Genomic DNA, 14,517 nt, shown 5'->3' with positions numbered 1-14,517 from the left:
TGTGGTTTTGGTGATTCCAGAGGACCCCGTGGATGTGCCCATGATAGCTTCCTGCAGCTCGTGGCTCTGGACACCACCTCTCCTGGTTTTCATGTAAAATTGGGTGGAAAAGCTCTGTTGGGTGTCCCCCAAGGGTTGGAAGAGGCTACAGCCAGCAAGGCCACGCAGGAAGCCTGGGCAATGACAGTGAGGTGGCTGAGTGCTCTGTGCTGCCTCTGTAAAAGCTGTGCCTGGTGCCAGAGGGATGAGGGATGCAAGGGAGCATCCCAGCAGGAGATGAGTCCATCAGGCTCAAGCACCAAATCTGCTGTGAATTTCCCCATCATCAGTCCCCATGTGGTCCCAGCACGAGTTCTGCAGTCCCTTCTTTATGCTCAAGAAGATGCCCTGCCCCACCTCATCCCAGAGAAATGCAATTTAAACAGCTCAACAAGTAGAGGAAAAGCCTGATTTTCCAGCTGGGCTTCTCCCAGTATCTAAGACATGCTCTTTGCTATGCTCAGCACTGAGGCAGGGTGGACAAAAACGCATCCCATGGTTTAGCAAACAATTTCCCTTCCTAGCTTTGGGCTTTGTCTCTTCCAGAACACCACATGCACCAGACACATCTCTTTTGTTGGACTTTTCCTTTCTATTTCAGGCTGAAAGCTGAGTCATTTGAAGCAGAAGGACATCCTCACACTGGACACAGCCTGGTGTGTGGCTCAGCCCTGAACATGACCACAGAGAGTTTTGCAGAGTTCCTGAACAAGCTCAAGGAAATCCATGAGAAAGAGGTCCAAGGTAGGGAGACAAAATTTTCTTACCAAAACCTGGCCAAGATCCATTTCTTTGTAATACCACCTTGATCCCTTTGGTGTCAAATAACCTGAAGGGAGGAGGAGCAGGTGTGGATTAAGGAGATTTGGGGATTAGTGCTGAGCAAGCAGCACCCTTGGGGATGGCTTGGGACATGAGGTCACAGCCTGTTCCTCAGGGGAGAGTACCCACTGGTGGCATATCTGTACCTCTTGTTGGCATACTGAAAAAAAAGTGACTTTTTGAATGATGAGAAGGAGCAGAAGAGAGAGGACATTCCTGCACTCCATGCTGTGGAAAGGAGCCCATGGAGGTGCTCATCCCACTTGCTCCCAGCATTATCCAGGAAGGATTTGGCTCCTCCTGGCCCTGCTGTCGTGGTCTGTGAGCTGGGAGCCTGCAGGGGTGACACACACACCTGCTGGGCATCTGCTCCATCAGTGAGGATTGGAGTATGTTTGGATGCTGAGGGATCAAAGGGAAAGCAGAGAGATGCAATCATCTATAGGACAGAAGCAGCAGGAGATGAAGCTCTGTTAAAGAAAACGTTTGAGCCAGGTTGGATAGCTTATTCCTCTAGGGAATAAATTATTTCTCAGGCCATACATTATTAAAATAAAACCCATTAGGTTAAGCAACCAAGTGCCAAGTCCAATTGTTTTCCTATTAGAATAATTCCCAGTATCAATATTATGAACAAAACTTCAGCACTTTTGGACGATTCTGGCTTATGAATTCATTCTTCTCTTGTGTAATTTCAAGCCATGTGAGAGTTAGAGGAAACTGTTGAGCAATTTAAACCACATGTTTACATCTACTTTGCATAAAATGGATTTGACAGGATACAATGTCTGCAGATGCATCAAGGAAAGCCGTTCAGCTGTAAATATTCTCCACAACGCTTTCCAACCATGAAAGCTATAAAATACTGCCCACCTGGGAAATGCAGGCTGTAGAGAGAAATAAGTAGAAACAAAACTAAACCAGACTTTTTTGGGTCTGCAAAGGAGATGCAGACTCATTAAATAGTGGGGATACAAAAGGAGCTCACATTTTGTACAACTTTCCCAGTTACATTAAACTGTGGCGGTGTTTAACACGTGCAATGTGTTATTCCTTATCGGAGATCAGGCTTGTGGAGGGATGAGATTTCTGCAAAGCCACGCACCTCCCTGAAATTCCATCAGTGCTGTTTGCTTCTGAGTGCTGGGGAATTGGCCACAAGCACCCAGCTCTCTGTGTCTGTCCTTTATTGCAGGTCTGCACAGCAAGGTGACGGAGCTGACGACAGAGAAGTGCCGGTGAGCAGTGCTGGGGCACAGGGGCAGCTACACCTCTGCAATTTCAGACTTCTGAGTTATTCTCCAACACTGCTGGGTTACAGAGCACCCTTTGCCTTTCTGGCACTGCCAAATTTTGGCTCCAGGCAGTGCTCGGGGTGATCCCAGCCCAGCTCCATTTGCCTTCCGACTGGCAGGTGATGCTTGTGCCACCCGGTGCTTTCTCCCATGGAGAACAATAAGTGGGGGGAATTAAACTGCTGACTCCAAGGGAGGTGTCACAGGGCAGCATCCAGGCTCCAACACATTCCTTTCCCCCCCTGCCACACAAGAGAAAGGGCACTGTGGATGAAGGTGTGGGTTTTGGGAAGAAATCTAATAACCCTCTTTTCTTTGTTGTATTTCTTCAACTAGCGATGCTCAGCGAATTGAAGAGCTGTTTGCTAAAAATCACCAATTAAGGGAACAACAGAAGGTCCTTAAAGAAAATGTAAAGGTGTTAGAAAACAGGTAGGATTTGCTTTTAAATAGAGTGCTGCTGAGTGGCAGTGACTGCACGGTCCTGGGGGGAGAGTTTGGGGTCTGCTGTCTTCCCAGGAGTGGGATGTAGCACATGAACCTTTATTTTTCCTATATTCAGCTGCTGGGAGAGCTGGAGGAGTCTGGGCACGTGCATAGGAGCTTTCCTAGCTGGGTCTGGAAGGGTGCAAAGGCCAGGGCTGGGCTGTGGGGGTGATTCTCAGCGATGGTCTGGCTGTTCACACTTCCCCATGGAGAGGGCAGGAACTTATTTCTCCCATGGAAACCGTGTGGTAACAAGCTGTGGGGTTTCCTTCCTCCAGGCTGCGAGCTGGTCTTTGTGACAGATGCATGGTCACTCAGGAGCTGGCCAAAAAGAAGCAGAATGAGTATGAGACCTCTCATTTCCAGAGCCTGCAGCACATCTTCATCCTCTGTACGTACTGACGCCCGCTGTGAGCTTGGCTTTGGCAGGCTGAGTCTTTGCCAGTTAATCCCCCTCCCAGATATTTGCACGTGAGCCCTTGTGGTGAGCAGGAATCTGGGAAGGGTTTGGGGATGGGGAGAAGGGAGGGAGGAGGACAGTCCGAGGAGACATAACCCTTCACACAAATCACCAGAGCTGGGGGTCGCAGCCCCCCACACCTCGAGAAAAATGAGAGATTCCAGGCTGTGTCAGCTGCCTGGGAAAAGGATGCATTTGGCACGGCAGAAGCAACACTCTGGCAAAGACAGGAAAGTCACAGCAGCAGCTCAGCACGGGTAAATGAAATCAAGCAACACGTGTGATGGATCTTCTCCTGAGCCCTTGGCACAGCTCCCAGCACCGCTGAGGCACAGGGTGTTTTTCCCTGGGGATCTGACCAGCCCAGGGAGGGTCATGGGGTAAAGGAGATAAGGCATTTAGGAGGGATGGAGAGGTGCCAAGAGCCCTTGGTTTATCTCCCCTGCTATGCCACTGCTCCCTGAGTGCTGCTTTCGAGCAGGAGCAAGGCAAGGAGCCCAGCCGAGTCCTCTGTGGCCAGTGCTGGGTGCTCACATCTCCCTCTGGCCTCTGTCTGATCCTCCCTGAGCCCCCCAGCCCTCCCCCTAACACAGCACTCACTCATCACCCTGCCCTGGTGCAGGATGTTCCTTGGGTGCCCAGCCCACCACTGCCTCCTCTGGCTCTGGGTTTAGCTCTGGCTCTGGGTTTGGGTCTGGATCTGGCTCTGGCTCTGGGTTTGGGTCTGGATCTGGCTCTGGGTTTGGGTCGTGCTCCTCTCCTGAGCTGGGCAACCTGCAAGCAGACCCAGTCCTGATGGAACCTGAGTCAGAAAGTTGCTCCCTTTTATCCCTTAGCCCCAGCACGCTTACAAAGAAGGAAGGAAATTCGGCATCCCTCCAAAAGTCGGTGCCATTCCCTGCTCCCCCTCCAGGCACCCCAGCGAGCTGTGAGCAGCATCCTTGCAGCATCTGCACTCACAGCACCTCCTCTGTCCCTGCAGCAAACGAGACCAATCGCCTGAGGGAGGAGAATAAAACTCTCAAGGAAGAACTGAAGAGGCTCCAGAGCCTGGAGTAAGCACTTTCCTGCTTTCATTCTTTACAAGGGGCATTGGCAAGGGCATCTCCACAGCTGGGCAGGGCAAGGTCCAGACTCTGGCATCCTCAGGGGTATTTTAGCATCTAATTCCTGTTGGTTCCTGTGCATGTAAAACATGGAAAAATCCCTATTAGTCTCAAAATCCTTGTTGACCTTCGCTCACTCCCCTGTTCACCAGCATCCAATGATTCATTTTTGGGGAACAAAGATATTTAACCCCCTGGAAACAAATCCCTGGGCAGCTTGCACGGGCCTCAGCCTGGGATTCCATGACTTTTCCATGGCACCAGCTCCCCTCCTGCAGCAGCCAGAGAGGGTCTGCAGGAAGCAGGTGGCTTTGGGGGAAGGAGAGTGACACACAAGGGACAGTGATGGGGTTAAAGAGGGAGAAGTGACCTGCACCAACAGGTTCACAGCCCAGCAGAGTGCTGTGCTGGAAGCCAAGTAACCTGCCAGGCTGGCCAATATATACAAATCAGCTCATTCCTCAAGGGTTTAAAGTCCAGAGGAATTAGCACTGAGGGATTAGTTTAGAAATGTGTTTTCTTTGGAGCACAGGAGCACCATCAGCTTAAAGAGAAACTCTGGCTTTTACTCCCCAGTGCTTCCCAAGAGCTGTAGGCTGGGCTGGGCCTGCTGAGCACTGAGTGATTCTGCTCTGCTCTGCTCTCCCCTGAGATGCTGGATAGGAGGATTTCCAGCCAAACATCCACACCTCAGCATCAGAATCCACCCAGGGCTCTGTGCGTGCCTCCAAGGCTCAGGCACTCCCTTGTGGCACTGAGCATCACCCTCTCCATCCTGGTTTGGTGGCAGGGGGCAGACACCCCATCCCTGTGCTGAATCCACCTCTCCACCAGGCTGAAAGCCCAGCCAGGGCCAGGTTCCCACAGAGCTTTTGCAATAGCCACAGCTGGGTCCTGGCTTACCCAACCTTGTGGCCTTCCTGATGCTACCCACAGCCAAGTGGGGCAGCCACACCTCCAAGTGGGGCTGTCATGCTGGCTCTGTCCGTGCTCCAGACTGCAGCTGGGCTGCTGATAAGCTGAAGTGGAAGGAGGTGAGTCTGAGGATCTGGAATATCCACATACACACATAGATAAATATGTACATTTGTGTATCAGGCTCAGAGCTCTTGGTACACTGGCTCCAAAACATTCCTTCTCCTGCCCCTTCTCATTCAGTCATGTCCTTTTCCTTCCAACAGGGACAGGACAAAGACCCCAGGATTCTCCTCCAGAGAAAGCTGCTCCACACCAAGCTCCCCTTTGACTTTGCTGTCCCCAGTGAGCAGGAGTGTCAGCACAGACAAGGCAGAGCCCAGGGAAGCAGGAGCCCAGCAGGACGTGCCAGAGCTCGAGCTCAGGGAAGGTGGGTGGTGCTGGCTCCTGCCACCCTTGAGGAACCTGGGGATGTGAAAAGTGACCGAGCCATGGTGCAAAGCTGCTCTGGGAAAGGGTCTGGAGAGCAAAGACCAAGCTGCTGGCAGCTCAGATGGACACTGTCACGGGCAGAAAAGCTGATGGGGGGGGAAATGCAGGTCAAGGGAGAAACACCCTGCTCTGCATTAGAGCAAAAGAGTGCTTGGTGCCCCTGCTGAAAGAAAATTCATGCAGAGACCGTGGTATTCCCTTCCTGCCACCCACACACGTCATGAAAGGCACGTTCAGTCAGGTGCTGGCTTAAGCCAGAAGGTAATTTTGACTCAAAATCTTCACTGAGAGGGGGTTGGTAGCAGCCAGTGGCATCCCTGGGAGGCTGCATGGCTCCAGCCCGCTCAGGGCAGGGCTACAGCAGCTCTGGAGGACCATTAGAGCAGCTGGTTGTGTCTTTTTTCTTTTGCAGAAAAGCCTCCAGAGAAGCTCCAAAGAAACTCTCCAAGCAGCAGGACTTCTCCAGGCACTCTCCTCCAAGAAGTCAGCCTTGCAGAAATAGTGAGTGCTCAGAGGCAGCCTGATGTCCTCAGGCCTTCTCCCCACTGCTGTGGTCATCTGAACTGGATCATGACAAGCAGATTGGGATAGGGAAAAGTAGGAGGCATTTGGGGATGGAACAATTAGCCAGACTTGGGTAGTTTGTCATTTCCAGAGCCTGGCATTCAGTGGTGGCAAGGACAAACACAGAGAGGGTGTCAGTCCAGGGCTGCTGAGTGACATGGTGACACTGGGCACTGGGAGATGTGACTGCAGGAGACCTGGACCTGTTCCTGGTCATGGGAACTCAAGCCCACATGCACACCCACACAGATACTTCTGTTTTGGCACAGGTTTTGCTTACTCGACCTCCACAACAAAACTTGAAAGAGCAGGTGAAAAGGGGTTTTGGTAAGGCTGCAGGCAGGCTGTGGGGATAATTAATAGGGATCACAGGAAGGCTCGGTGACATCTCCAGGTGGGCAGGGGAAAGTCAAGTCAGAACATGTGGTGACAACCATGTCCTGGCCCAGGTACTCCACCAGAATACACCCACCAGACCAGTGTGTGCCAGGAGCTTGCATGAATAAAGCCTTGCATGAGTAAAAAGGCCTGACTGTGGGACAAGGAATTTGCAGGGTCTTATCTTGGTTAAGCCACTGAATCACGGCTTAAAAGGAGATGCAAAACTTCCTGTGCTAAAATCAGTGCAGCCAGAAAATGGAGCGTACATGAAGGGAAAATTTCCCGGGAAAACAAATAAAAAACTTGATAGAGCTGTTGACCAGAACCATATCAAGCAGAGCACTCAGGAGCTGTCTGTCTTGTCCTTGCTGGTGAGGAGATGTGTCCCAGTTCAGCCAGGCTCCCTCGAGCCTGGAGCACACTGCAGAATGGCTCACCTGGACTTTCTGTCCCCTGCCACAGGCATCCCAGAGGATTTCCAACCAGCTGCACGGAACCATTGCCCTGGTGAGACCTGGCTCCAGACCCTGCCTCCTGGAAAAGAGTCCTTCAGGGGCAGCAGTGTCTCCACCAGCCAGGAAGGCTCCTGTCCCTGCGGAGCGCGAGCACAGCCCCAGCCTGGAGGCGTGAGTACCTGGGAGCCGTGGGGTGGGCTGACCCACTGCAGCTGCCCCTCAGCCCAGGGATGGCCAGCACTCATGGGTCTGTCCACCCAACTTCTCCCACAGCCTTGGGAAGGGGGGATATCCCAGTTTACACCAGTAAAAAATGACTGGAATCCAGCCCAACAAGATCAGGCTCTCGCTATTCCAGCTCCTCAGGCAGACCCACAAAGTGAACCAGGTGTCCCCACAGCCAGGCAGGACTGTCCCAGGCAGGCAGCAATTCCTGCTCCTCCTTATCTATTCTAATGGGCTTTCCTGCAGGGATCAGCACTTCCCAGGCTTATCCTCCCCACTGATTTCAGGAGCACAGAGGGCTGAGCAAGGCCAGTGAGTTCACCTGTAGACAGAGACTTTCTCAGAGTGTGAGTGGTTCTGCAGAGCATCCCTGGGAACAGCTTGCACTCATGGAAACTGCCAAATAACCAGCAGCAGCAGGGACTGGGTCTGCAGGGCAGGTTCCTGCACTGCACCAACCTTCCTAGGATGGCTGTAAAAATTTTCCATTGAGTGAAATTAGGGGAGGGTGGGATGTTCCTCTGTCCTGGGGGTCTTCAGGCACTAAGAAAGCCCAGGGAGGGGCAGTAAGGATGGTGCTGGCTGTAAGCTGTTATTCAAAGGTGACTTCTCAGCAGCAGCGCTGATGTGAGAGGTCACTGCATGCTTACCCTTTTTCATCTCCCTGCCTTGAGCTGCTGGGGCCTAGCAGCTGGATGGTGGGATGGGAAAGGCTTCCTACTGCTGACTGCCTGATGCCCCTGGCCACCAGGACCCTCTTCCCCACACAGAGCCCGAAGACAAATATGATGCACTGAGCTGCAACAGGGCATGGAAAGAGCAGGAGAGACCACACACATCCCTGCACAACTGGGAAACCACGGGAAAGCTCTGATGCTAATGTCTGGGGTTTTTTTTCCTGATGTGATCTCTAATGCCATTTTTTTTCCACGCTTTTTTAGTTATTTAACAGCGAGCAAACCGGACTCCCCCAAGGTTGCTCCATCCTACGAAAACCTAAAACTGAGCGCCAGGAGAGAGCAGCTGTGCCTCCTGCACAAGCACCTCTCCCTGCACCAGCTGGGGCTGGCGGGTCCCTGCGCCCCGGGCGAGCGGGACGGCGGCGCCTTCCCCGGCCCCCCGCTCCGGACCAAGGCTGCCGAGGGCAGGACGCGCTCCCGGGACGCCTGGGACGAGCACGCAGCCCTGCTGAAGCTTCCTGCCACCATGGTGTACGTGAGGGACCAGCAGCTGGAGGAGAAGCTGCAGCTGCTGAAGCAGCGGGAGCGGCTGCAGCATCTCCTGCTGCGGCAGTGCCAGCCGGGCCAGCGGGCACACGGCGACACCGAGCCCCACGCAGGGCAGCGGCCCCTGTCCCCGTGGCTGGGCATGGCCGCGGGGTGCAAGGAGGAGAGGATCTTCCTGGAGGATGCTGCGGATGGGAAGGAAGAGAAGGAGCTCTGGCTGGGCAGGGAGCGCCCCGAGCTCCGAGCCAAGGTGAAGGAGGCGAGGGACGATGATGCGGACACGCCGCTGGACCTGTCCGACTCCGGCCGCGGCAGGGAGACAGACTGGCACAGACAGACACACGGCAGCCCGCGGGACAGCCCCGGGGACAGCCCGACTGCGCCCGCAGGGGGACACAGGGCACAGCGGGACGAGCTGCGCTGCCCCTACCGCTGGCCCGGTGCCACCCGGGCACTGCCCGGTGTTGCCAAGGAGGAGGAGGAGGAGGAGGAGGCGGCTGTGGTGAGTACAGCTCTTGCTGGCATCCCCTGCAGCCCCCTGTGCTGCTGCTGGGACCACTGTGAGCAGCACTAACATCCTGGGGGAGGATGGGTTTGGTGTGCGAGCCCAATTTGCACATGGCAGAGCCGTGCTTGCTCAGCCCTGGCTCCCACTCCCCACCTCCCCTCCAGTGCCCACAGGGTTCCATCCATGCCCCAGGGCAGGCAGGGGCTGTGCCCCCTCCCACAGGCTGCTGCAGGGGGTGCTGGGCTCCCTGCAAACACACCGCAGGAACAGGAGCATCTCTGTGACACTTGTCCCTGTGGGGGTCACTGTCAGCAAGCAAGGGCTGGGGACAGTCCTCTGCTGCCCGGTGACAGCAGTGTTTGTGTCCCTGTGTCCCACAGCTCAGGCTTTCACGGGCGTATCTGACAAACAGCTGCTCACCAAGTGACCCAGAGGCCCTTCCCGCGGCTGGGCTGAGGCGGGATGTTGGTGCACAGAAGGGAGAAGCAGGTAAGAGGCCCCAGGCAAATGTGACATTTGAGAAGGCAGGAGTGAAAGGTGCCTTTTGGTGAAGGCTTTTCCCAGCCCAGAGCTCTCTGCTGGGCTCTGCACACGCCTGCAATCCCACCTTCCAGGGACCAAGTGCTCCTGCCTCCCAGCTCTCCTGGGCCTTTGGGGCAACTTCAGGTTTCACATTTCTGTCCTTGAGAGCTCAGTTTTCTACCCTAGATACTCCCAAAATTCAGGCTCAGTATAACTGGGAAGAAGGTAATCTTGGTTTTTCTGGAGAAAAGCCCAGTGTCTGTCCAGCACAGACAGGAGCCACGCCTGGGGTGTCCTTGGACACTCAGCAGAGCACCCTGCATGGAATTCTCCAGGAGCTGAGGAGTCAGCATAGCTCTGACCTCTTGGCGAAACTCACTCCACAATGAGCACCAACAGGACAATGTTGCTGCTCCAGCATTTCCCACTCCTCTCAGGGAAGAAGCAGCTCAGAATGTCCCAGCAGAGATGGGGAAAATGCAAGAGGTTTGCAGGACTAGCACTGGAAAACTGTCTGTCCCCTGCTCCAAAGTGTGTCCTGTGATGACACAGCACATAGGGAGGAGCACAGAGCCAGGGATGCTGCTACCTGCAGCAGGTAAATCAGGATGGTTTCCTTCCTTCCCTTGCTCCACCCTCCACAAGAGCCCTTCCAAGGCTTTCTCCCTGCCTGACCCCCAGCAGACACAGGTGCCAGGTTTGTCCAGGCAGGTGGGAGGCAGCAGCCATGGGGATCAGAGTGGGAAGCACGTCTGCTGCTCAGTACCAGCCTTACTGGCTTGGCCAGAAAGTTGAGCTCGCCTGGATTAGTTGGTCTGGGCGTGTCGGAGTGGTTTGGGAACACTCTCCAGAGCAGGATTTTTCACAGTGGAAAGAAAAAAAAAAAAAAAAAAAAAGAGTCCTCTGTGATTTACATGCTAAGGAGATATCATCATGGCAGAAGAATTTCAGCTGATTACATTCTGGGTGTGGGAATACAGGACTTTCTTCAGTTCTCACCTTAAGGTTGACACAAAGCCCGGGAAACAATACACAAATACTTCTGCACTTTCTAGTGAACCTTAACCTGCAGAAGGATAAGGTGAGGATGGGATCAGGCTACAGGGAATCCAGGAGTGCCTGGAAGCAGCATCACCTGCTCTCCCACCTCTGCAGGGGCAGCAGGAGGGGGCTGCCCTGCTGAGCTCCATCCTGGCTAGAGCTGGGTGTGATGAGCAACGAGTATTGAGCTTTGGGGGTGCTCCTGCCGCTCAGAAGAAGGCCCAGCCCTGTGCCCAGCCCTTTGTGCCCACCTTGGCCAGCTGAGGTCTGTTACTGTGTGTGCAGACAGGGTGAAGCCACCAGCAGCAAGGCTTGGCCCCCAGCCCCTGGAGATCGGCGTGTGCAGAGGTCAGGGGTGTGCAGGTACATGTCTGGGGCTGTGCAGCCCCAGGGGCTGTGCACATTAAATGCTTCTGCTGAGAAGGGAAGCATCTCCCCTGCCTCTCCTTCCTCTGCTCCTCAGCACACATTCCCTGCCAAGAGCTACTGACTGAACCGGCAGCAGAGGTGGGATTGTCCCTTTTGGCCTCTTCACCCCAACATGCTTCTCCCCACCTGGGGCTCACCCAGCAAGGTGCAGTCTGGGGCTTAAATACCCCCCAGTTTCCCTCCTGTATGGAGTCACAGATAGTGGGACAGCTCTTGTGACCTTGGTGTAGCAAAGTCCTGTGGATACAGCTTTCCTGGGAGCAGGTTTCCCAACAGAGTCTTGTTGGATCACTCCTAAACATTCATTCCAGGCCATGTAGCTTGCAGTGCCTCTGCTCCACATCACAGTTCATTGCTGAAGCTGCTTTCTGCCTCAGTGGCTGTGTGAGCCTGGGCCAGTGGCTCTGCTCATGAGCTCGTCAAAAAAAGCTGCCACCAGCCAAAAACCCTTCTTTTTGTGTTTCTTTAGATGGCAACAATGCCGAGTCTGGGAAGGAAGAATCGGATGAGCCAGACACAACGGACAGTGAGGTTTGTTTGTTTGTTTGTTTGTTTGTTTGTTTGTTCTCAGCCATCAGCTTAGGCTGCCGGGTCCCAGAGGCATCAGACAGGCTGTCCCAGCCCAAGCTCCCTCCAGAAGGTGATGGCTCTTCCTGCACCAGGTGCCAAACCTCATTCCCACCCTGTTGCACAACTTGCTGCTGAGGGGTAGAAGTGCCACTCTTTCCAGCCAGTCAAGTCTTTATGAGCACTAGCATTTGTCATCACTCCATAGCAATGGTCACAGAGGCCCCTGGCAAAGCCACCAGCTCCCTGGGAAAGCCAGCGTGGTTTGTAGACTGACTGTTCTTCTCCTTGGTGCAGGAGAAGTATGAGGATGAGATCCTACAAGAAGCTGAGGCTGATGGGAAATACTTTTGCACCAAAGACAAAGTTCACGGGCAGCAGAGGAAGAGAAAAAGAGGACAGGATGCCTGGATAAAAGGTAGGGAGGAGAAGTTCCTTGGGGCATCAGCTCAAGGCTACAACTTCTGCTGCTTCCAGAGGGACTCCTGTGAGAAATGCCCAAGGACAGGGGAGAGGAGAGTTCTTCTCTGAGCCATGCTTTTGCAACACTCATATCTCCAGCCAGAGGAGCCCCAGCTAATGGTTAGCCAGGACAGCCTGGGCAGGGTGAGCAGGAGAGCACCCCAAGCACCTAAGCTAACAGAGCTTAGTCCCTTGTGTTTGTTTATCTGGTCAGGGAGGTGGTGACTGGGGAAGGCCAAATTCCCAGGGGTGAGTTATTGACATTCAGAGAAAGGTTTCTGCCAGTTCTGTTGATCTTCCAGTGTGGCTGTGGAGGTTTCCCTGCTGACAGAGGAATGTGTTGTACCCATGTTCCCTCCGGATGAACAAGCAGAAAACTGCTCCTGATAAGAGCAAGGATAAGACAGTTTGTCTGTCAGGCCTTAAAAATGCTCTGTCAGAAAAACCCTGCTGCTCACCCCCTCTGTCCTGCTGGTCAAAACAGGGAAGTGTTGGCCCAACTATAAATGTAGAGAGGCTGTTGCTTAAGCTTGAAGGGAGCTTGTTTACCAGGCTGGCCTTCAGAGAGCCCTGCTCACTCAGGGGACACCAGCAGAGCTGGGTGACAAGAGGGTTTGCTGTACAAAACCTGCCACTTGGAGCAATGGGGAGGAGCACTGCTGTGCTGTGCAGCCCAGGGCAGACACAAACAGCCCTCTGGGATGGGATGGGGATGTCCCAAGTGAGGGGTGGGTGCAGCTGGGGCAGGAATGGGGTGATGGAGGGACACAGCACCTCTCTCAGCGTGTGGTGTGGACCATGAGCCACACTGGAACAGAGAGAAATCCACAGAATGCATCTTGCTGCGCTGGGTACCCTGTCAGGGATGCTTCTGCATCAGGTCAGTTCTCTGCCTGTTTCTGCTTCCCAGTGTTCTGTGTCCAGGATCACAGCAGCCTCCCCTGGATACCCACACATCTCACATGTGAGGGGTTGCTCTTCATCTTTCCTGTGCTGAGCTTTGCTTCCTCCTGTGCTGTCCCTGTTTTGGAATGAAGCCATGCTGGCTCCAGAAGGTTAAATCCATTTCTCTGTGGTTAACTCCTGCTGTCATCTGGCTGTTTACAGGATCTAAGAAGTCAATGAGAGGAAAAAAGAAAATCAAAGTGGAGCAATGCCCAGTGGGGATCACAGAGGAGCTGGAGAATTGCTCTGTTTCCCACAATGATCCCTCCAAGGACAGTTAACAGCAGGGCAGGATGGAGCAACTGCAGACCAAAGGACAGAGCTCAGAGACTTCAGAGACCTCTCCATGCTGGGAGAGTGAATCCTCCTGTCATGCTGGGCCAGGCAGTGGGGAATTCATAGGGACTCATTTATGAGCAGAGCACCCTGAAAATCCTCACTCAGTGCCACAGGAGAGGCTGGGCAAGGATGAGCCATGCAGGTGACACCTGGAGCAGCTAGGTCACTGCTGGTGGATCCCCAGTCAGTGATTCCAGCCCTGTGCCAGAGCAGACCCTCAGACTGGAGCTGGGAAGAGGAGATGTCTCTTTGGAACCCTCACCCTGCATCAGAACCGTGTTCATCCCTGGGATTTCACACCTGCAGAACGGACTACCAGACCCCTCTCCTCAGGAAGGATGTCCCAGTGGCTGCTGAGGGGTGGTGACCAAACCAAGCCCTGCAGAGCCCCATGCACAAACCTGCTTCAATTAAATCCCAACCAGGTTTCATACACAGTCTGACCTGGGGAAAGTCCACGGTTTTCTCCTCTAGTTAGGTGAGGAGCAAGTACAGGGGCAGACAGGTGGGATGTGCCCCTGGAGAGGGCAGGGAGGAGAGCATGGGAAGGGAAGGTTTGGGTGCTCCCTCTCCCCAGTGTGTCCTGGAAAGGTCAGTGAGTGAGACCCAGCTGCAGATCACAGCAGAGCACCAGCTCAGCAGCTCACACTGACCTTGGCAGCATTGCTGGGAGCTATTTTTCACGTGGATAAAGTGTTCTTAGTAATCTTTTTCTGATGGGATGAGATGGGAAGGGCTTCAGGGAGCATCCCTGCTCACAACACCGATCTAGGAGCCAGGGTGGGCTGTTCCTGGCACACAGGTGGAGGGAACAGGGACGAAACTGAGACCAGCAGAGAAGTGCCAAGCCAATTCCTGCTACGGTGCACTCCCACTTCCTTTGCCTGCAGTTATTTCTATTTAAACGTGGTGGTTTTGCCCGTTCACAAGAACGAAGGCAAAGCACAGCCAGCCAAGAGCAACAGAGCACCCTGTGCTCGTAGCACCATCTCCACAACCCTAAAATCCCACTCGGAGAGCCCCGGCTGAGGGGCAGCCGCGGGAGGGCCCAGCACTGCCCGGGGCAACATCGCATGCACCCAGCCGGGCGGGAGCGGAACCGGGACTGGGACCGGGAGCGGTGTCGGCGGTGCGGACTGTGCGGGACCGGGAGAGCTGCGGGAGCGGTGCGGGACCGGGAGCAGTGCGGGCGGTGCGGGACCGGGAACTGGGGCGGTGCAGGAGCGGGAGCGGGGACG

At 54.4% G+C, this 14,517-nt stretch overlaps 1 protein-coding gene across 1 annotated transcript; it reads left to right on the top strand.

The window, feature by feature from the left end:
- Nucleotides 1–716: 716 nt before the first annotated feature.
- RBBP8NL (RBBP8 N-terminal like) lies at nt 717–13,221 on the top strand (the record flags this gene model as incomplete). Its single annotated transcript, XM_084217894.1, has 13 exons — nt 717–783; nt 2,057–2,099; nt 2,493–2,588; nt 2,921–3,033; nt 4,085–4,157; nt 5,390–5,553; nt 6,028–6,116; nt 7,023–7,186; nt 8,182–8,968; nt 9,355–9,463; nt 11,436–11,497; nt 11,831–11,951; nt 13,103–13,221. 13 exons carry the CDS (start codon nt 717–719, stop codon nt 13,219–13,221), a joined length of 2,007 nt encoding a protein of 668 aa, XP_084074020.1.
- Nucleotides 13,222–14,517: the final 1,296 nt, after the last annotated feature.

The sequence above is a fragment of the Fringilla coelebs genome (assembly GCF_963513975.1).
Source record: "Fringilla coelebs genome assembly, chromosome: 18".
NCBI classification, from domain to species: domain Eukaryota; kingdom Metazoa; phylum Chordata; class Aves; order Passeriformes; family Fringillidae; genus Fringilla; species Fringilla coelebs.
Note: the sequence above shows the minus strand (reverse complement) of the source record. Positions and strands in the feature narration are given on the sequence as shown.